We start from the raw sequence: 24,007 nt of genomic DNA on the forward strand, positions 1-24,007 counted from the left end.
TTTTACTTCCGGTATGATTAAAAGTCCCAAATTTTCGAAATAAAAGTCATACCTCTGCTTTGCTCAAATGTTTTTTTTTTTTGTTTGTTTGTTTTTGTCTCAGATCCCATAAATTTAAGCATTAACCGTGGTTCCATAAACTGTAAACAGAATTACAAAATTTTAATAGGGACCATCATCAAGCAGAAATGACGTTTATAATGCTTATTTAAATTCTAAATTGTTCTGTATTTATACTATTTTCCCCTACTCACAAAAAAAGACAGCTCAATTTCACGAATACTCCAACAAGAACTATGCACAAGATTAATCTGAGAGTTGTACCTAAGACTTTTTTTTCAGTCACTTCAGACAGCAGCAGCTCTTCTCTCCTCACATGATGGATGTTTGAGAATCAAAGGCATTCCCACCTTACAAACGTTGTCTGATTTACACAACAACCGATATTCCTAGGACCTGTTTATCAGCCAGCACTGGAACACCAACAGTGGATTAAGTGAGATTAAAGAACAGATGGAGGCTAAAAATGTCAAAAATCCAGCATGGAACATTTGGTGCATGTGTGGCCTTACTGCGAAAATTATGTCAGAGGTTACTACACAGGCTAGTATTAGGCTAATGTGGGAGTTAGAAACACCAAAATGAGATTCATTGAATTCTCTCTCTCTCTCTCTCTCTCTCTCTCTCTCTCTCTCTACATTGATACATATTGTGTCATGTTATTTATTTATTTAGATTAAGTTATTCATTCAGATTGTTATATAAACAGATTTTATCATATTTAACAGTTTTTATAATATATTTAATTTGTTTCATTATATTTCATTTCAGTTTGATATAATATAGCCTATAATATATTAATACATATAATAAGAATAGAATAGAACAGAATATAATAAACTAATAATAGAATAGAATAGAATAGAATAGAATAGATTTGAATAGAATAGAATAGATACACTTTATTGTTCCATTTCTGGGAAATTTGGACACCATGATCTGGCCAGTTCACAACACATCTGTCACAACAAAGTAACTACATAACATCAAATATTGTATCATTTTAGATCATTATAAAATGCATTTATTAAGCTATATTATACAATATATTAGCAATTCATTATTGTATATTTTACTATACAGTACGTGCTGTAAAATGTTAATTATCAAAATATAAATGGGTTATTCAATGAAACGTATAGGCCTATTAAAATTATATATTCAAACAGAAATAAATAATAAAAATTAAAAATAAAAATAAAAACTTTTTGAAATGTTAAGATGTGCGCACAGAGGTATATTCAATATCTAATATGAATTAAAATTATATGCATGTTTATCTTAACGGCTTAATGCTAAAGTGATTTTCAGAGACTGCTAGTTTCCTCTGAACTCCAGAGACGCGCGCATCAGTTGGCCAACTTGAGTCACTCGATCAGCGCGCGGGCAGCGTGCAGGTGTTTCGCACTGTGTTGGCGGTTTCAAACATTGAAGAGACATACTAAGACTAAGAGCAACACTGGAGGAGAGCTTGGAAGCAGCATGTAACAGGCGCAACGGTTTACTGAGATTGTAGCTGTCTGTATCCACCTATTTTATTAGGCACTTGGAGAAAGCGTTAAGATCGCAACATCAAGGATTCGTGAACCTGCAACAGAATACATCCTACACTCAACGCAACAGAATCGATAGTTTTCCCGAAACAGATATGAACACCAACGATGCGAAGGAATATCTCTCCAGAAGAGAGATACCTCAACTATTTGAGGTGAGCATTTACGTGTCTGAACTTTTGTTTCTGTAAAGAGGACGTTTCCAACATCAGCTGTTAAGAAGGACAACATGTTAGACTATGTTTTGTGCATATGTATGTCCGAAAACTGTGAATCAGCATACAAAAGCAATGTTGGTTCGATATACGGTTTTGAAAAAAAGATTAAAGTTGACTATTCACAATAAAAAGGTGATGATTCGTTTAAATGTGCGTGCATGTAGGGTACTGTACTGTGGGTACTGTGTAGCCTAAATGCAAAGTGAGTTGTTTAATGTTGCATTGGATTAAATTATAAGGAAATTATCGAGGTTTATTTATGTGCTTATAGTTGCTAGTGTGTGTGTGCGTTTTTACGCACAAAGCTGAAAATGTCGATCGTGTCTGAAATACGAGTCAACGTCGTTGATTGTCCATCGCTGTTTATTATGGTAGGCGTGTTGTGAGAAGCCCATGCTTATCAGAGTCAAGTGTAATAAGAAATAACATGTATTTAAGGATTGTTCTCACGTCAGTTTTACAGTGACCTATTATTATTATTTTACTATTGTATTGTGAACAATATAATTCTAGAGTCAATACCTCTCTTTAAACTGTTTACAGTGACCTATTATTATTATTTTACTATTGTATTGTGAACAATATAATTCTAGAGTCAATACCTCTCTTTAAACTGTTAGTGCTGTCCCAGGGGGACACTAATGAAACCCATGGCAAAAATCTTTTACTGTTTGGGGAGTTTGGGTTGGAATATCCTAGGCATATGATGAAGATGATGGTGATGATTTAGATTAGGGTCCTTATATGAAATATGTAAGAATGTGTATATTTTAGAAGCTGTCGTTTTTCATTGTTTGTTTTTTACCATTTTAATGATATTTTGCCTTCACTAGTTCGTTTTAAACTGCCCTGCGGTGTAACAAATTAATTTTTATAAATTCGAATGTTCCATGTAGTTGCTAAAGAGAGTCATAAAATTACCATGCATTATAATTATAAAAGAATGAACAAAATGCTGTTAATACCTTAAAATCATTTTAAATGGTATCACACTGCAATATATATATGTGTGTGTGTGTGTGTGTAGGATATATTTCATGTATATGATCATATAATAATAACATTTACAAATAACAAAGATTACCTACAATGCATGTTACCCTACAGTGAACAGATAAACACAGTACACCTCTCTGATCTTTCACTGGTTTCCTAGAGTCTGCTGACTGGTCTGATGTACTACCGTCCTGATGACCCCATAGACTATCTAGAGACCTGCCTTAAGAAGGTGAGGGAGCTCGGCGGGACTGACAAAGTTCGGTGGGACACGTTCGTCGGACAGGAGAAGAAGTCGTTACCACCTCTCAATGGTGGGCAGTCACGCCGATCTTTTTTCCGCAATGGTGAGTAGGAGGTGTTGTCATCAGCCAACTCAACTCCAAATTGTAGGCGATGCTGAAATTCATGCAAACTAGAACTGGCCACAGACTGTTGTGTTGTTGTGTATCGCACAGCAGGCTCATTATTCATTATTTGGGTGTTGTTAGAGCATGGCAACCATTGGTAGGGGTTGTCCTTTCTTTGGGCTGGGCAACATTGTTCTACCCACCTCGAGGCAATACAAAAAGGCAAATGAATGCAAAGTACCTGTACAGTAAAACATAGTGGGTTTGTTCTCTAAACAAAACCTATTTTTCCAGTGATATACTGTACCTTAATGGGATTTCCCGTAAACCTTTTGCTATTTATTGTTGAGGAGATCAGAAACTCTCATGAATAACTATTTGCATTCTTCCATGCAGTTCTCCCGGACAGTCCCAATTTCCCCTATCGGAGATATGAACGCCTCCCACCCATCAACCAGTTTTCCATAGAGAGTGACTCAGACTTGTCTGAGACAGCTGAGCTCATAGAGGAATATGAAGTGTTTGACCCATCTAGAGCCAGACCCAAAGTCATCCTCATTATAGGTAAGGCCAAAAACTGGGTACATCATCACACTTGCCAGACTAATGGAGAGAAACACCAGCCTTGAATCTGTTTTATGCTTGAATTTGTATGAAAATATACTACCACACAATTTTTTTTTACTTTAAGAAATTATGACTTTTATTCGTTAAGAATGCGTTAAATTGATCAAAAGTGATAGAAAAGACATTTGTAATCTTACAAAATATTTTATTCTAAATAAATGCTTTTCTTCTGAAGTTTCTATTCATCAAATAATCCTGAGAAAAAAATGTATCACAGTTTCCATTAAAATTTATACTTTTGATAATGATAATAATAAGACATACCAAATAGGCATATTATGATGAGTTCTATTACTTTAAATTGTAATAATATTTTACAATATTACTATTTACAGTATTTTTGATCAAGAAATTCAACCTTTAAAAAAAAAAAAAAAAACAGAAATCTTACAGAATCAAAATTTTTTATTAGTGTGTATAATAGAATAATAGATGACAGAAAGTCACTAGTCTGTTATTATTATTCAGAACAAGCTTTTTTTTTCTTTTTTATCAAAATGAAAATCCAACTTTATTTATTTAAATGTTTAATTGTTATTATTATGCCTAATTTTTTGTATTATTTGTTTTATTTTTTTTTACATACAGTATATTAATTTAAACTATATGAGACAGATCGTTGATATTGGCCATAACATTAAAATAATTAAAGCCTTATTTCTATTAGAAATAATTTTAATATTAATAAACATTAATATGCCTTGTTAAGTAGGCACATACAGGGACATACAGAATTCAAGTATTTAAAAAGTATTTGGTTCGAATGATTGTGTTTGTAGTTTACAATTAAAAAGCTATTTTTAAGAGCAGCATCATTGCCTTTCTTGATCAGTATGCAGTAACATACTGATGTAATAAACGATGTGATCACGAAATCAGAGTCCACCCTCTCATCAAAATCCAATTACATGTGTTCACTGGTGATGCATTTGAGATGGATATCTGCTGTAAACAGGGACGCTGTGTATTAGGGATGCTAATAGTTAGGACAGAGCTATCTGATAGCTGTACATTTCCCTCCTGCCTTATCAGACTTCCCTGAACAGCATGTATGTCTCTTTAAGTTGGCTGATGTAATTTGGGAGGGAAAAGTTATCTCTGCAGAATGTGACCCTCAAGCAAATAATGTGCATATCCCATCAGTCAAGTGACCACCCACTTGCAGTATTATCTTTTTGAGATAGCTGTACCATCACTGCATGGCTTTCTATTTTGTTTATGGAAATTTTCAGGGTTTTAGTTATGTTTCTTGTGGTGGTCAACTAATATGCATTTCAGTGGCAGAAACTGATACTGATAACCATTGTCTGTAGCTTGTTGGGAATTCAGTCCATAATACGTTTTGGTGTATGTAAAATATTTTAATATTGGGATGTTTATTAATATTTATTATTACAAAGCAATTAGTTCTAGTCCTATAATTTTCTGATTAAAAGTCCAACAACACTCAGGTGGTGTACTGTATCGTTTACTCCACTTGTCTCTGTTGGAGCAGACATACCATTAGTCTGTGTATTACTGGTGAGGATTTTTCAGTGACTCTTTCAGCAGGTTACATTGTTTCACCTATAGGTGGCGATAAGTAACTGTCGATGAAAGAGTCATTGAATTATTCATTCAACAGATTAATGAAAACTTTTTTCAGGAACCAAACAATTGATTGTCTGAATGAGCGAGTCACTGAATTTTTAACTCAACCAATTTGTTCAAACCACTGATTCATTCTGGAACGTAACACCCGGAGACAGTTAAAGGGGTCATATGATGCAATTTAAATTATTTCTTTCTCTTAAGAGTGTTACAAGCTCTAGGAGCATAAAGAAAATCTGTGAAGTTGCAAAGTCTAAAGTCTCAAATCCAAAGAGATATTCTTTATAAAATTTAAGAGTCAACCATGCCTTCCTAAAACAGCTCATTCTAACACCCCCCCCCCGGGTATACATCACGATGTGGGAAGATTTGCAATCACAAAATAATGTTCTTTTTAGCAACATCACATGACCCCTTTAATTCTGCTTTGGCTATTTTTTTTACTATTTTCTTTTACAGAGCACAATTAGATGAGCTGTCTAAAAAGACTCAACATTAACTTTACTGGAATTTTACACAAAAGCAATATAAAATTGTTATATTGGTCTGAACATGACAGCATCTTTATGGCTACATTTACTCTTGGCAGGTGCTTTCTGGAGTGTGTGCATATACCATATTTTTCGGACTATAAGTTGCACCCGAGTATAAGTCGCATCAGTCCAAAAATATGTCACGATGAGGAAAAAAACATATATAAGTCGCACTGGACTATAAGTCGCATTTATTTAGAACCAAGAACCGAGAGAAAACATTACCGTCTACAGCCGCGAGAGGGCGCTCTATGCTGCTCAGTGTAGGCTACAGGAGAACTGAGCAGCATAGAGCACCCTCTTGCGGCTGTAGACGGTAATGTTTTCTCTTGGTTAATTTCTCTTAGTTCATTTCTCTTGGTTCATGTCAAATTAATTTTGATAAATATGTCGCACCTGACTATAAGTCGCAGGACCACCCAAACTACGTTATTTGGGTGTCTGCGAGTGAGTCAGTATGGGTTCATAAGTCTTGCTGCTATCTTCCCAAACAGGTGGCCCAGGCAGCGGTAAAGGTACACAGTGTCTGAAGATTGCAGAGCGTTATGGCTTTGAATATGTCTCAGTGGGTGAGCTACTTAGGAAGAAGATGATCCATAACGCCACCAGCAACAGGAAATGGAGTCTGATTGCCAGGATCATCACCAATGGGGAACTGGCACCACAGGTATTACATTTACATTTACATTTATGCATTTAGCAGACACTTTTATCCAAAGCGACTTACAGTGCATTCAGGCTATCAATTTTTATCATGTGTTCCTGGGGAATCGAACCCCCAACCTTGCGCTTGATAGCGCAATACTCTACCAATTGAGCTAAAGGAACAGGTATGTGCATGAAAACAGGATGTAAGAGAACATAAAGGTCCAAAACACATTCCAGTAATTCAATATGTCAATAAATAGGACAACACATGCACGCACATATGCACACACACACACACACACACACACACACACACACACACACACACACACACAAACACACACACACACACACACACACACACACACACACACACACACACACACACACAAACAAACACAAATAAAATTTGTTTTACAGGTTGGTGTCTACCTAATACTTTCCTGTCATCTTTCCAATGTCATGTCTGAAATATAAAGGAATAAAAAGCCCAAAAATGTATATAAAAAAATCTAGAATGTCATATTTAGAATCGAGTTTGATTCTTACTTTTGAAATATTCTTATTTATCCTATTTTTCACATCAAAGACTGACCCATTTTTAGAATCACAAATGCCAGTTTATGTGAACAGTATGTGAAGACTGAACAAATGCTCATAACATTTATTTTTACTTCAACATTCAACACATATATAATACAAATATACAAATATCACAGATTGTACCAGTTTCTGTGGTATTTGATGGATCATTGCTGTATGTACTATAGGTGACATTCCTATAACCATATTGCCACGTGTATGTTCCTATTTAGTTCCTGTTTGTCCTTATTTGACCTTTTCCTATTATTAGTAATCACCTGTTCCTTGTTATTAGTTATCCTCATCACCTGTCTGCCCCTGGTTATCTGCCCTATTTGAGTTCTAGCCCGTTCTGTTCTCCTTTGTCTGGAATTGTTTATGTCAACTTTGCCATGTGTGTTTTCATTTTTTAATTATTAAAGTTAGTAAAATTATCCATGCTCCTACAAAGCAGCAATACTGTGACACATATGCAGTGCTCAATATTATAATTCTGCATAATTAAATGCCCAATATAAATTGGCATCACTATTTTAAGTCGAAATAATCATAAGTAGCGCTGACTGGTAATTTCCACTTAAATGAACAATTATCAAATTAAAGGTTGTTGATATGAACATGTCAATGATTAATAATTGTTTAACATATACATTTTAGTTTCAAATACATATCTGCATAAGGTATGTACAGTAGTAGTCATTTTGGTCAGAACGAGATGGCGATTTAACTTTTCTGCATAAGATTCTACTTTTTTTTTTTTTTTTTGCTACACCTACAAAATGATTAATAAAGAATGTGCATCATTGTGTTATTGCTTTTGTACCCAGTTTTTGTTCAATTAATGAAGGTGATGTAAACGGAATCATTATATATTCTATGGTAATTATACATAATATTTGTAACATGTGTATATATATTTTACATTACAAAAAAATAATTTTATTAACTTCAACAAATTTACTATCAATACAGATGCTGTATATCTATAGTCTAGCTGCATCCATTGCATCCGACACATTTTCTCACTTACACAGCCCAACTTGGAAAAATCTTTTTTTTCTTCTCGTAATAATGATTTTGTGGTGCCGTTCATATGCACTCAACACGTAAATATGATCTATCCTACATGATTTGAACGCACCATTAAATATAAAGGGAATGTAATCAAAAAGGAACTGAAACAGGTGTGTGGCTATTAGTAACTATAAGAACAAACCAGGAAACTCAGGAAGGCAAACGGGAACAGAAAACCGAAACAGAACAAAATTTAATATACACGTGACACATGTAGTGCTGCAAATAAATTTATAAATCACAAATATTCAGTGTAGCCTTTCAATTAATATGAGTTCATAAAAGTTCAATGAACTTTTTTCTTAGATTTTTTGTTTTGAATAATAGTGTTAAGCCATGCTGAATTTATCACAGATAAAACATATTTCAGGGGGACTATTAAATACATTCTGAATCAAAATTAAGGGGTAAAGGTTATCACTCATGTTGGTTTAGATGTGGTTAGATGAAGAGTTAAAATGGCTTGCAGATCTTTAGACATGGCTCCAAATTAGATATTTCCTGAGTTAATTTCTTCTTTTCTTTACGAATAAAGTGTCTGTTATTGAAGTGACAATCTCAGTTGGGTGAAAGTAACTCAAGTACTTACAGTACTATTTTTTTGGGTTGTATATTACCAGACCTAACAATAAGACCACTTCCTAAATTCCGTTCCTATAACAATGTACCCACAATCCCTTTCCTGCATATTAACTTTGCATTTGAAAACAGAGCACAGAAGTGTGGTGCTGGAAATGAGGGCACTGCATTTTAGTGAGGAAGGCTTTTGAAAGAGAAACAGAAGATAAGAGCCCCTACTGGGTGTTGATTCCCTGAAGAATTCCATGAATGCTTTGTACATTTTAAGAAGAGGCAGTCTATCTGCAAAGATTATTGACTAGAGGATAAAATGACCAACCCTTGTCATTTAATCTTTAGTTCACTGTACTGAGACACAGGTCGAGTTGAGCTTCCTGACACTGTCAGGGAAATAAAGCCACCTTCCACTAATGACTTCCTGGATTAGACGAGACTCTGCCCAGACTGTAAAAGAGAATGTACACTAGTCTCTGTGTCATAAGATACACCTGAACAAATCATACATATTGATTGCTACATTAGAAACTGTACCAAACATCTGACCAAACACATTCACTATTAAAAACAAAGTTGCTTAAAAGTTTCTTTATAGCGATGCCATAGAATAACCATTTTTGGTTCCACATAGAACCGTTCAGACAAAGGTTCTTTAAAGAACCATCTTTTTTACCTTTTTACAATCTGAAGAACCTTCTTTCACCACAAAGAATATATTGTGAAACAGAACGATTCTTCAGATGTTAAAGGTTCTTCATGGAACCATTTTGACAGGTTCTTCTATGGCACCGTGATGCAGCTTTATTTTTAAGAGTGTGCCTGTTCAGTGTCCTGCGACTTTGCCTGTCTACTCTCAGTATAGCAAAAGGCAGGAAGTAATGATAGATGCTATCAGACATTGTGCTATCATACATGAAATGTAATATTGCATGTGGTATTTATATAAGACTTTGAGTTCTTGACAAGTGCTGTGTCACTGGTTCTTGAATTTTTCTTTCTATTTTGGTCTCAAGGTGTTAAAAAGACATTTATATTTTTACCCATTTCGTCATTTCTATTCATGTTTCCGTAACACCTTGCAAGTAAGATTGCATTTGTTGATAAATTAGTTAATGCATTAACTAACATTTATATATATATATATATATACAGTAGTGGTCAAAATTGTTAGAACACTTGGCATGGGCATGTTTAAGAGGTTTCAGTTGTTTTTGTTGAATTGGCCATTAAAATACCCATAAAATGAACTATAGCTGGAACTACCTGCAATGGAAGGAATGTGCATGTATATTGAAAATGATGGCATGGACTGGAAAATAAACTAGATAGATCTATTGTGAATTAAAGGGAAAGTTGTTGGCTTGAGATGCAGAAGAATATTTTTGCATCTGTCAGGTGTTCTAACAGTTTGGCCACCACTTTATAAAATATTTTTCATTGTTAATAGTAAGGGTAATTAATAGGGCGGCACAATTAATTGAATTTCTAATTGTGATTACAATCATGGTTGCCACCATTATGTAATCAATTAATCGTTCAAAGTCCACTTATGTTATTCTTATTTAAAATGCATTATTTTTCTTTCTACTTTACATTATCTTAAGGCTTTCCCCATTATTTTAATTTTAGTTTTAGTATACCATTAACCTTCATTTTTTTTTTTTTAATATACAAACCCGATTCCAAAAAAGTTGGAACACTGTACAAATTGTGAATAAAAACAGAATGCAATGATGTGGAAGTTTCAATTTGCAATATTTCATTCAGAATACAACATAGATGACATTTCAAATGTTTAAACTGAGAAAATGTATAATTTTAAGAGAAAAATAAGTTGATTTTAAATTTCATGGCATCAACACATCTCAAAAAAGTTGGGACAGGGCCATGTTTACCACTGTGTGGCATCCCCTCTTCTTTTTATAACAGTCTGCAAACGTCTGGGGACTGAGGAGACAAGTTGCTCAAGTTTAGGAATAGGAATGTTGTCCCATTCTTGTCTAATAAAGGCTTCTAGTTGCTCAATTGTCTTAGGTCTTCTTTGTTGCATCTTTCTCTTTATGATGCGCCAAATGTTTTCTATGGGTGAAAGATTTGGACTGCAGGCTGGCCATTTCAGTACCTGGATCCTTCTTCTTGCAAGCCATGATGTAATTGATGCAGTATTTGGTCTGGCATTGTCATGTTGGAAAATGATGCAAGGTCTTCCCTGAAAGAGGCGATGTCTGGATAGGAGCATATGTTGTTCTAGAACTTGGATATACCTTTCAGCATTGATGGTGCCTTTCCAGATGTGTAAGCTGCCCATGCCACACGCACTGATGCAACCCCATACCATCAGAGATGCAGGCTTCTGAACTGAGCGATGATGACAACTTGGGTTGTCCTTGTCCTCTTTAGTCCAGATGACATGGCGTCCCAGTTTTCCAAAAAGTACTTCAGATTTTGATTCGTCTGACCACAGAAAAGTTTTCCGCTTTGCCACAGTCCATTTTAAATGAGCCTTGGCCCAGAGAAAACGCCTGCACTTCTGGATCATGTTTAGATATGTCTTCTTTTTTGACCTATAGAGTTTTAGCCGGCAACAGTCGATTGGCATGGTGGATTGTGTTCACCGACAATGTTTTCTGGACGTAATCCTGAGCCCATGTTGTGATTTCCATTACAGTAGCATTCCTGTGATGCAGTGACGTTTAAGGGCCCGAAGATCACGGGCATCCAGTATGGTTTTCCGACCTTGACCCTTACGCACAGAGATTGTTCCAGATTCTCTGAATCTTTGGATGATATTATGCACTGTAGATGATGATAACTTCAAACTCTTTGCAATTTTTCTCTGATAAACTCCTTTCTGATATTGCTTCACTATTTTTCGCCGCAGCATTGGGGGAATTGGTGATCCTCTGCCCATCTTGACTTCTGACAGACACTGCCACTCTGAGGGGCTCTTTTTAACCCAATCATGTTGCCAATTGACCTAATAAGTTGCAAATCGGTCCTCCAGCTGTTCCTTATATGTACATTGAACTTTTCCGGCCTCTTATCGCTACATGTACCTACTTTTTTGGAATATCTAGCTCTCATGAAATCCAAAATGAGCCAATATTTGGCATGAAATTTCAAAATGTCTCACTTTCAACATTTAGTATGTTATCTATATTCTATTGTGAATAAAATATAAGTTTATGAGATTTGTAAATTATTCCATTCCTTTTTTACTCACAATTTGTACAAGGTCCCAACGTTTTTGCAATCGGGTTTGTAATTTAAAGAAGAAACCAGTCAGCTGAATAGTAAACATTTAAGGCTTAATACTATAGAAAATATCAAAAATACGCCATGCAGAAGCATCAAACAATGGTATAAACAACATTCAGTGTTAACTGTGCTATTCGTAATTAATAATCACAATTACAATTTTAAAGAAATGATCGACAATTATGATTTGTGTCATAATCATGCAGCCCTAGTAATTAATGTTAACTAATATGAATAAATGGAAACTTATTGTAAAAGTGCTACCATCATCTTTTACTGAATATTTTTAAAGTAGAGAAACACAATATATATCAGATGTTTTATATCTTCTCATAAAATAATGGAAAACATTTTGAATTATCCTCTTTAAAATAACTTTAGTACTGCAGCTAATTTAACTTATAGATATCCCAGCTAACATTTTTGGTTCCCAGAAAAGACATCCTAACATTTGCTGTCGTTTAATCAAGAACCTATTTTATGTAAATGGAATGTTCCCATTTTGTTTGGAGAATGTTTCCTTAACATTAAGGTTAATTAAAAGTTAAAAACAATCCTTTAATCAAGTTACTTTATTGTCAGACAAATTTTTGTGAAAATTTATAATATAATATATTTAAAGAGATTTTACTTCAAAGAATCACATTTTCTTTTATCTTTTGAGTGGAAACCCTGACTCTATGCCATTATGGCATTTTGTAGTGGCAGTTATGGATGACTTTAGACCTTTGAGTACATGGTGCATCAAAGCAGCAAATATAATGTGTGTTTACCTTTGATTGCGAACAGACTCACATCATGCACTCGAATGTTGATTGCTGATTCATGTGCACAACAGGCTGAAAAGGAGACTTTTTCAGTCCAACTGCTTTCCTGTGATGTAAATGAAACTTTTTGGAGCTTCAACTCTTTTTGCCCATACATGGAAAGTCAGTGTGATCCAAAATAGCAGTAAACACTGCTTACCTTTATTATATTAACACATAACTCAAAGGCATTTTTCAAGGATACCTCTTTTGTTTGTGTAAAAAATGACATTATTTTTTAAATTCTAAAAGCCAGAAGGATTGAAAAAAAAATATTGAATGTCATGACTATTTGAAAGCATTTCACTAGATTTCAATTGCAAACTATGTGCATTTTAAAACAGTGGCAGATCCAACTGATTCACAATTGCTGCTGGATCGATTTTCCTCAAAAACATATGAATTATTGTTCATTATTCTTTGAACTCACATTCATTTTATCATGAGCTTGATCAAACCACATACAGCTTTGCATATAAGGGAGACCGGCTGTTGGATCTGGATGTGATGCAAGACAGTGTTTTGGACATTGACGTTTGGTTTGTGGTTGGCAGTCTGTTTGCATTCTAAAAATGTCCTCTGCTTTGAACCGTGCCTGGATTGCTTCAGATAGTGGTAAAAACTGTAAAAAGAGCATTTGGTCACACACGAATTGCAGTCCATACTGGGCAACAAATGATGTAAGAGTTATTTTTAGAATAATCTGGTACTGACGTTAGATCTCAATCATATGCTTTTAAAAACAGTTTCCTGTATTTGGAAAGCTGCTTGTTTAAAGAGCAACCATGTCTGCTATTGAAACAACCAATCAACTGCTATTGAAGTACAGTAATTAGAGGGTGACTTGTATGTGCTGATTTAAAAATTGCGATCATAATGTAAAATTTAAATGTAAAAATGCTATAGTAAAAACCTGTTAAAAGTATGATTTTGGAAGTAAAAAACAAGAATTCAGCTTACAATTTACAGTGGAAAAAACAAACAGTAAATTGACATTGATAGAATCCTCTGTGACAGCTCACATTTGATAGTTTCATCTTAGTTTGTTCTTACTAATTATGTACATTTGGATGTTATGTTACATTTTATGTTATATTTTGACCTGTATATGTTATTCATGCCCATTAGGAAACAACCATAACTGAGATCAAGCAGAAGATCATGAAGATTCCAGATGCCAGCGGTATAGTTATAGATGGCTTCCCTCGAGATGTGGGACAAGCACTTTCTTTTGAAGATCAGGTGAGTACACTTTATTAGTGGTCTTTGCTAGAGACTGTAACCGTGTGGATCCCCTAATTAAAAAACAAACAAACAAACATATAAACAGTTATAAACTTAAGATCTGAATTGAATATAGAAGTATGCAATGTAATTATTTGATTTGCTTATGACAAACCTATGAAATGCTTATGACAACCCTCACTGCCTTCACTGTATTGACTGGCTGTCACAAGTTTCTTATCCTCTCATTTGTATGTAGTTGAACATTTATCACATTTTTGACTCTGTCACCACTCTCCTTAACTGTCATTGCCACAATCTCCTGTGTGAGATCTGTCACTCAGCTCCAATAGAGAATGAACTGAAAGCAACCTCTTATCTCCAGTACTGGGTAGATTAATTATAAATGTTAGATTGATACTGATTCCAAATTACATAACAAAAATTGTAGTAAAATTGTTGTAAATTATAACATAATCCATTACATTACACATTTTAGGTAATATAATAAGAATACTTTTTTGATTACTATTTACCTAATTCGCATATCACATTGATTTAAATAGGATAATCTTGTACCATGATAATCTTGTACCAACATGAGTGGACTGTGAACATGCAAATGTATTACTTAATTATTAACTTACCTTAAAATCCCAGGAAGTATTTCAAGTAAATATATTAGATGAATAAGGTCCAGCTAACAAAAAAAATTGGAATCCCTGCATTATATGTAAATAAGAAATAATGTGAATTTTCTGCAGTTTGATGTGTTTAAAAAGACAAAAGCACAGATTAAAAAATAAATAAATAAAAGATGAAAATGAAGAATTAGGTAGAATCAATTTATATTGTATGAATAATATTCAATCATGTGATCAGTAAAAAGTAACTGTAGTCTGATTACTGAGTATTTTAAAATGTAATATATTCTAAATACAAATTCTTTAATCAGATTACATAATCCATTTTACATGTAATCAGTTACTATACAGCAATAATGGCCTGTCAGTTTTATATGCATTTATGGCCACCTGACTAGTGACTGGTCCCTATGTGAATGTCCACAAAACTGGAAGAAATTCTGAATTATTTATTGCTATTGTGTGAAAACTATGTAATCATTAATCAATAAAAAGGTATCTGAGGTTGTATTTGGTTTTATTATGAGTATTTTAAAATGTAATATAATCTAATTACAACCACCTAATTTTTGGAATCTGATTACATGTAATCACTTACTACCCAGCACTGCTTATCTCTTACTCTGAGCGAGCAGACACATATGGTTGTTAATGCTCATATTTGGTGTACGGGATCTGAACAGACCCCTTAAGTGTGCTAGGAATGATTGATACCTCAGATCATGTAGCTGTGCCAGAATATCACTGGACTGGGGGCACTAGGATCATTGTTTTGACTTGTCTTAGTAAAGAAACATCTTATAGCCACCTTGAACACCCTAGCAATATAATAGAAACCAGCCATAGCATCCTGGTAACCACCCATAGCACCCTAACAATACCCTACAAACTACCTAAACACACTAGCAATACCCTTGCAACCATTCATATTACCCCAACAATGGCTAAGTATGTTTCAACCACCTAAAACAATATGGCAATATCATAGAAACCAACCATAACATTCCAGCAATACCACAGCATCCACATCCTTAACACTCTAAACCCTACTCATCACACCCTAGCAATCACCCATAAAATCCTAGAAACTACAGGTCCACAATCAGTCAATACACTCATTTTCTTCAGTAGAACAGTAAAAAAGTAAAAATGTTTAGCTGTAACCATGGTCCTTAGTGATTGAAAAAATGCAAGGCAAAGGCTGGCTATCCTTGAAAATATTTAAATCACATAACACAAAATTAATACGTGTGGCTTCTGACCATATATTTAGTTCTTAAGAAATTAAATAATCAGTCTGTGCAAGAAACTGATAATTATTTAGAATATTTTTACTTGTAATCCAAATTGGGAAGTCTGATTCTTTTACACAAACTGTTTTTTTTGGTACAGTTTGTTTCAGGGAACTGGTTCAGTTCACCAGTTTATGTACATAATCGCGCAATGGTGTAACATACACCCAATATTGGTGTGAAACATGGATGTTTTACATGTCTTGAGCATGTAAAGTGAATAAATTAGTATTAATTTGCATAATTAATTTGCACCTTTTTACATAAACAATGAGAAACAATCAAAATGTTAATTACGTCCCTTCATTCCATTGCTCAATTCACACACATTCATATCACTGGCTTGTCGGTCTTCGGTTTGAGTCCAAACTTTTTCCTTAGTTCAGTGACTGTTGGAGAAACTGGACCGCTGAATGTGTTGGCACAGCATCATATACCGTATGTCATTATATTGGCTCATTTCAAGTCGGAGTGACTATCAGGCATGTGTAAAGACGAGTTTTGATTGAGTCAAAAGTTGTTTGTTCAGTTCACTAAAAAGAATCATTGTTTTGAACCGGTTCTTTCGCAAACCGGACATCAGTCCAGATCATTTGCCTGAGGCTATGGATTATAGTTAATAATGTTGTAAATATATTCAGTTTCATGCACATACCAACCGTTTGTACCACATTTGACCTCAATATATCGTCAGGAACCATGGGTATTAATATTGTTTTCCTTGATATGCTTTTTTTGGCTACCAGTGACCTACTGTATAATGGGCCTAGCAAATACATATCAATGCCTTGGCAACGAGAGTTTGCATGGCCAAACACTCACAGTTTCTTCTGAAAAAATAAAAATGTATCTTAGAAATCAAAGTTTGGTCACATACTGTACTATATGTGACCCTGGACCACAAAATCAGTCAGTACTGTGGGTATATTTGTAGCAAAACTGCCCTACAAAGGCAAAAAACCTTAACTCTCAAGAGTGTGAAACGTCTTGGTTACGTATGTAACCCTCGTTCCCTGAAGGAGGGAACGGAGACGTTACGAATGGGATCTCGCCCGAGAGCCGAATCACCTTCGAGTGGTACAAAACGAGCCAATGGTACACAAAGTACCTTGGTCTGCGGAATTTGCATCGCGAGCTCCGCCCCGCAGAGCGGGTATATAAGGAGCAACGCGAGCAACTCGCATTCAAGTCTACCAGAGGAGCCGAGCCAGTGCCCCGTCCGTTCAGCGGAACAGCGATGTGGCAAGGGGACGTAACATCTCAGTTCCCTCCTTCAGGGAACGAGGGTTACATACGTAACCAAGACGTTCCCTTTCAGTCGGTCACGTTCGACGTTACGAATAGGGTCCCTTACAAAACGCCACATGGCTGTCTTCCAGCGACCCGTGTGAGTGATAGTACCCTGTCGTGAGGCCAGCACGAGTGAGGGCCTATAGCTCACACAGACTACACTGGGTAGCATATTCCAGCTGGACATATGCTAGCAGGTTGCCTGCCCGTGGGAGGACTTACAGAAGGCAGGTATCTACCAAGGTGGTGATACATAAGAACTCTGAGGTACCCAGCCCGCAGGGTGGAAGTTACAACGACAGAGCTGGCAAGGGGCTTGCCAAGGGAAAGACACATGCTGCGGAGAGACTTACTGTGGACATACACACGTGGGATTACCGAGAAGGGGAATCACGACACATGGAGGCACCTAGTCCCACACATGGCTGACCAAAGGGCATGTACACAAGTGTTGGACATCAACAATGCTGGAGGAACCCAGGATTCTGACTGAGGAACTCACCTGAGGGGAATAGCGCACGCATCCAGTCCGCAGAGTGGAATGGCGCAGCAAGCGGATTGACACCGAGCAGGTCCTTACTGGCCCGAAGGGGCGAGTACCCAGGAGGACACGGGCTCTACACGGAGATTATAAAACCTTGCGAATGTGTTAGGTGTCGCCCAGCCCGCAGCTCTACAGATGTCTGCTAGCGAGGCGCCATGCGCCAGCGCCCAGGAGGAAGCTACGCTCCTAGTTGAGTGAGCTCTCACCCCTACGGGGCATGGCAGGTCTTGAGCCTGATAACCCAGGACAATAGCATCCACTATCCAGTTGGATAACCTCTGCTTGGAAACAGCCTTTCCCTTCTGCTGGCCTCCGTAACAGACAAAGAGCTGGTCTGAGGTCCTAAGGCACCGAGTTCTGTCCACGTAGGTGCGGAGCGCACGTACTGGGCAGAGCAGCGCCAGGGCTGGGTCTGCCTCCTCCAGGGGCAGCGCTTGCAAGTTCACCACCTGATCCCTAAAAGGAGTGGTGGGAACTTTGGGCACGTACCCAGGCCGGGGTCTCAAGATAACGTGAGAGTTAGCCGAATTCCAGGCACGCTTCGTCAACTGAAAATGCCTGCAGGTCCCCGACCCTCTTCACCGAAGCCAAAGCCGTCAGGAGCGCAGTTTTCAAAGATAGAAATTTTAGCTCTACTGAGAGCAAGGGTTCGAAGGGAGCTCTCTGCAGTGCTGATAGAACCACTGCGAGGTCCCAAGAGGGGACTTGCTGAGGGCGAGGCAAATTGAGCCTCCTTGCTCCTTTCAGGAACCTGATGATCAGATCGTGCCTCCCAAGAGACTTACCTTCAACAGGGTCATGGTGAGCCGAAATGGCGGCCACATAGACCTTGAGGGTGGAAGGAGACAGCCTTCGTTCCAACCCCTCCTGAAGAAAGGAAAGCACTGACCCAATCGGACATTTCCAGGGGTCCTCACGCCGTGAAGAACACCAAGTGACGAAGAGGTTCCACTTCAAAGCATAGGCATGTCTGGTGGACATGGCTCTAGCTGAAGTGGTGGTAGCTACCACCTGTGGTGGCAAGGTACCTAAACCTTCCGTGACCCGTCCAGAACCCACACATGTAGGTTCTACAGCCCGGGACATGGGTGCCAGAGGGTGCCCCATCTCTGAGAAAGAAGGTCCTTCCTCAGAGGAATTGGCCAGGGAGGGGCTGTCGCGAGGAGTACAAGTTCGGGGAACCAGGTCCGGCCGGGCCAAAAAGGCGCAACCATGAGGACCTGCTCCTCGTCCTCCCTGATCTTGCACAACGTTTATGCAAGAAGGCTCACTGGGGGAAGTGCATACTTGCGCAGGCCCAGCGGCCAGCTGTGTGCCAGGGCGTCCGTGCCCTCGGTCAGGGAGTAAAACAACTGTCAGTGGGAATTTTCTGGAGAGGCAAACAGGTCTACCTGAGCGTCTCCGAAGTGTTCCCAAATCAGCTGAACCGACTGGGGGTGGAGTCTCCATTCCCCGGGGCGAGACTGCTGCCGTGAGAGCTCGTCGGCTGCACGATTGAGCCTGCCCGGAATGTGAATGGCACGAAACGACCTCAGATGCTTGTGACTCCACAGGAGGAGATGGCGAGCGAGTTGCGACATGCGGCGGGAGCGTAGACCACCCTGACGGTTGATGTACGCTACGGTCGCAGTGTTGTCCGTACGGACCAGAACGTGCTTGTCCTTCAGCAGGGCCCTGAAGCGGTGCAGAGCAAGACGTACTGCTAGCAACTCGAGGCAATTGACATGCCACTGAAGTCGGGGTCCTGTCCAGGAGCCTGACGCAGCATGCCCGTTGCACATGGCACCCCAGCCCGTGGCAGAGGCATCTGTTGATACAACAACATGTCTGGACACTGGTTCTAGGGGTACGCCGGCCCGTAGAAAACGAGCGGTCCAACCACGGGGTGAAGTTTCAGCGGCAGGCCGGAGTGATGGTCACTCGGAGCGTGCCCTGTTGCCATGCCCATCTCGGGACTCGGTCGTGAAGCCAGTGCTGAAGCGGGTTCTCATATGGAGTAACACGAGCGGTATGACAACCGCTGCGGATGCCATATGCCCCAGGAGCCTCTGAAACAATTTCAGTGGAACCGCTCTCTTGCCCTCGAATTGTCTCAGGCAATTCAGCAGTGACTGCGCGCGCTCGTTCGTAAGCCGTGCGAACATGGCGACCGAGTCTATTTCCATACCGAGAAAAGAGATCCTCTGCACAGGGGAGAGCTTGCTCTTTTCCCAGTTGACCTGAAGACCCAGTTGGACGAGGTGTCTGAGCACCAGATCCCTGTGCTCGCACAACCGCTCTCGAGAGTGAGCTAGGATCAGCCAGTCGTCGAGGTAGTTGAGGATACGGACACCTTGTTCCCTGAGAGGAGCCAGGGCACCCTCCGCGACCTTCGGCGGCGACGAGCAGGCTGAGGCGGCTGCGCCGGTGGCAGGGTGGAGGCAGCAGAGGGCCGCCGGGGCAGGATATGCTTGATGACCTCGGACTGCTTCTGGGCGGCAGAGAACTCTCTGCCGCGTCGCCGAAGAGGCCATCCTGGGAGCCCGGGGAGTTGAGGAGCTGAGCCCGGTCAGGCTCCCTCATGTCTGCCAGGTTCAGCCATAGGTGGCGCTCCTGGACCACCAAAGTGGACATCACCTGACCCAAGGAGCGCGCAGTGACCTTCGTCGCCCGGAGAGCGAGGTCGGTAGCAGTGCGCGCCTCCTGCAAAACCCCTGGGTCAGCACTGCCCTCGTGCAGCTGCCGGAGCAGCTTGGCCTGATAGACCTGAAGTGAGGCCATGGCATGCAGGGCAGAAGCGGCCTGGCCCGCAGCTCTGTAAGCCTTGGCCACAAGCGTGGATGAGAACTTACAGGCCTTGGAGGGCAGCTTGGGACCACCACGCCAAGCAGATGCGCTCTGTGGACACAGTTGCATCGCAACAGAACCCCAGCATACCCCTTGGCCGCCCCGCCATCGAGGTCAGTGAAGGCGGAGGAAGTACCAGAACGGTTTCGGGCAGTTAAAGGTGCCTTCCATGAACTGGTTACCTCCTGGTGCACTTCCGGGAAGAAAGGAACCAGAGGGGGTGCTGGCGATCCACATGAGCAGCCCCCAGTAACCAATCATCCAGCCTCGAGCGCTCAGGACAGGGTGGAGGGTTCCACTCAAGCCCGATGCTCTCCGCTGCCCGGGAAAGCACGGCCGTCAGTTCGGGATCGGACTCGGACAACGCTGGCACTCCCGAGGGAGGCAACGCAGCCGAATCCTCATCTCCCGAGGACTCAAGCCCGCCTTGTGATGCGGCGATCGAAATACGGTCCTCTTCGCGAGCCCCGAATGAGATGTCAGGAGCCTGAGAGGGTCCAGCAAACTCATCCGGAAACTAGACCGGCTGCGGCGTATGTGAGGGGGGTGTGGCCCGAGGAGGTTCGCTCGTCGGGGAAGCCCACACAGTAACCCTCAGATCACCCTGGCCACCAGCCGAAGTAGCCCTCTTACGAGAAGAAGAGCTAGAACGGGGCGTGGCAGAGGGGGCTCTATACCTTTTAAGTTAATCGAGTCTCGATCTCAACGCCGAGATGGTCATGTCCCCGCAATGAGAACATGAGCCATCCACGAACGCAGTCTCAGCGTGCTGGAAGCCCCAACACATGACACAGCGATCGTGACCGTCACGAGGAGCGATATATCGACCGCACCCAGAAACACACGGGCGAAATGACATCTTTAAAAAGACGCAAATCGGCCCGTATCTCTTTTGTGAGAGAAATTGCTCTTTTAGCGGTGTTGAAGCGCTCAGGGGAACGCGGGAGCTGTCGCAGGAAACCCAGACGAACCGCTGTATCGCTCCGTCACACCAACACCAGTGACTCTTGCAGCACTCCGGTGAAAGCAGCAAGCGATGTGCTCGGCTCTGAAGCGAAAGCTTGAATGCGAGTTGCTCGCGTTGCTCCTTATATACCCGCTCTGCGGGGCGGAGCTCGCGATGCAAATTCCGCAGACCAAGGTACTTTGTGTACCATTGGCTCGTTTTGTACCACTCGAAGGTGATTGGGCTCTCGGGCGAGATCCCATTCGTAACGTCGAACGTGACCGACTAAAAGGGAACAGAACAATTACTTTAAAGTTTTTTTATTCGTCCAGCCAAATTAATAATATGTAAGACACTTAAAATTAGGCATTTAGATGTTTTAGAAATGAAAATGATCTACATAAAAGCTCAAACTTATTAAGTTACTGTACTCTGCCTTTGCATTGTCTGCAAAAAGTGAGGTCACACTAAGGGAAAAGGCAGTAACTTGCACATTATCAATATTTGGTTGCTGATCACCATTAACAAAATCGTTACAGTAACATTTGTATAAAATCTAGTGATCATGGGCTATCTCAAATAGGTTATAGCTTATAGTAATGTGACTATTTGTTGGAAATGTTGTAACCTTAACAAGCAGACTAAAAGTTAAACATGTGAGTGGATACCATTTTGCGACCAATTTATTTGCTATGCTCAGTAACGTAAAAGAATGCTAGACATAGCATAATTGTTTTTATATTGACTTGAATGAAATAGCCTAACCTAAAAGAACGCCAGCAAGCCGGAATAATGCTCAGAATGCTTGTGTATTAAACATCTCCTACGACGTTCATCACCATGGATTGATTTTATCAGGTTACAAGAAAAGGTAGGACATGGATTCAACTGCAAACTGTTAGTAGACTACTGATTTTATGATTGATCAAGCTACATTGCTATGGCATCTGAGTCCACACACGTCCAAATAGAAATGTGACATCCTGGTGAATAACCTGCATTAAAAAAAGAAAAAAAAATCTTTAAAGGTTACGATTCAGGATTACGTAGTGCTTCTAAGGTATCTAGTCTTTACATTGCTTTTATTATATAGAGCTGTTGGTTGATTGTGATGTATCTAATTTGTTTATTTACGCTGTAATTTAAATGCAGCAGACATTAAAGGACAGGAAAAAAAAGGCAGAACACCGTATAACTCCAAGAAAGCACTGTAACTTCATCTTGACCAGCAGTTAAACAAACACAGAATGCGGTAACTTAATTTGAGCATTGCAAACAAAATGACGAGCACTAACTGGTTTTATACAGTTTCCTCATTTGGTTTCTCTGGGGCTATTTGAAGTTACAGTTGAGACGACCCATTATTTTCACGGAATAACAATGGAATTGACTCAAGATACATATGCACATGATAAAGAATGTCCCAGAAATTTAAATAACTTATTTTCAACCAAAATCTAAGATACAGTCTTTTGCCTTTGCAAGGCAGAATAGCCAACAATATATTGCATGGATCAGAATTATCTATTTTTTTATGCCAGAAATCATTAGGATATTAAGCAAAGACCATGAAGATATTTTGTAAATTTCCTACCGTAAATATATCAAAATTTAATTTTTGACTAGTAATATGCATTGCTAATAACAACTTTAAAGGCGATTTTCTCAATATATATATATATATATATATATATATATATATATATATATATATATATATATATGTATATATATATATATATATATATATTGCACCCTCAGATTCCTGATTTTCAAAAATAGTTGTATCTCAGCCAGATATTGTCCTATCCTAACAAAGCATACATCAATAGATAGCTTATTTATTCAGCTTTCATGTGATTTATAAATCTCAATTAAAAACTTATGACTGGATTTGTGGTCCAGGGTCACATATGTATAAATGACTACATCTCCTGAAGATGAGATGAACTGGAGAATATCATCACTGTCAGCAATTCTGCCCAGGTTTATTAGCTTCCAAAACTTTTGCCAATTCTGTCATGACAAGCCTACAGCATGAATAACTTTGAAGCATAAGTGAACAAGTTCGCTTTTCTCTGATGGTGTTCAGGGCTTGTCAAAGCGCTCTAGACTGCAGTGTGTTCTGACGCAAAGCAGCACTGAAGATGCAATATAACAAGTCAGAACTGAAATAGCTAATGTACTAGATTCTCATGGTCAAGTGGGTAATTGTGCAAGTGGAGTCTTATTTAGTGTTTAAACTCACTATGAAAAAAGAACAACTGCTGGACTGCTGGATAAATTGGTATGCTTGGTGTTCCTTGTAAAATTAGAAAAAAGGTGTAAAAAATATATATTTGTAAAAAGCTGACAGATGCTTAAAGAAAT

General features: G+C 39.1%; 1 protein-coding gene across 2 annotated transcripts in view; it reads left to right on the forward strand.

Moving 5' to 3' along the window:
• The first annotated feature begins 1,417 nt into the window (after positions 1–1,417).
• LOC132096748 (adenylate kinase isoenzyme 5-like) overlaps positions 1,418–24,007 on the forward strand; it is a 125,404-nt gene continuing 102,814 nt past the window's right edge. For both annotated transcript variants that reach the window (XM_059502335.1, XM_059502334.1), the window contains exons 1-5: positions 1,418–1,768; positions 2,988–3,174; positions 3,574–3,741; positions 6,422–6,594; positions 14,000–14,113. In XM_059502335.1, coding sequence (XP_059358318.1) covers positions 1,709–1,768; positions 2,988–3,174; positions 3,574–3,741; positions 6,422–6,594; positions 14,000–14,113 — 702 coding nt within the window. In that variant the 5' untranslated portion in view covers positions 1,418–1,708. The remainder of the gene's footprint in view (positions 1,769–2,987; positions 3,175–3,573; positions 3,742–6,421; positions 6,595–13,999; positions 14,114–24,007) is intronic.

The sequence above is a fragment of the Carassius carassius genome, chromosome 20 (genome assembly GCF_963082965.1).
Source record: "Carassius carassius chromosome 20, fCarCar2.1, whole genome shotgun sequence".
Classification (NCBI taxonomy): Eukaryota; Metazoa; Chordata; class Actinopteri; order Cypriniformes; family Cyprinidae; genus Carassius; species Carassius carassius.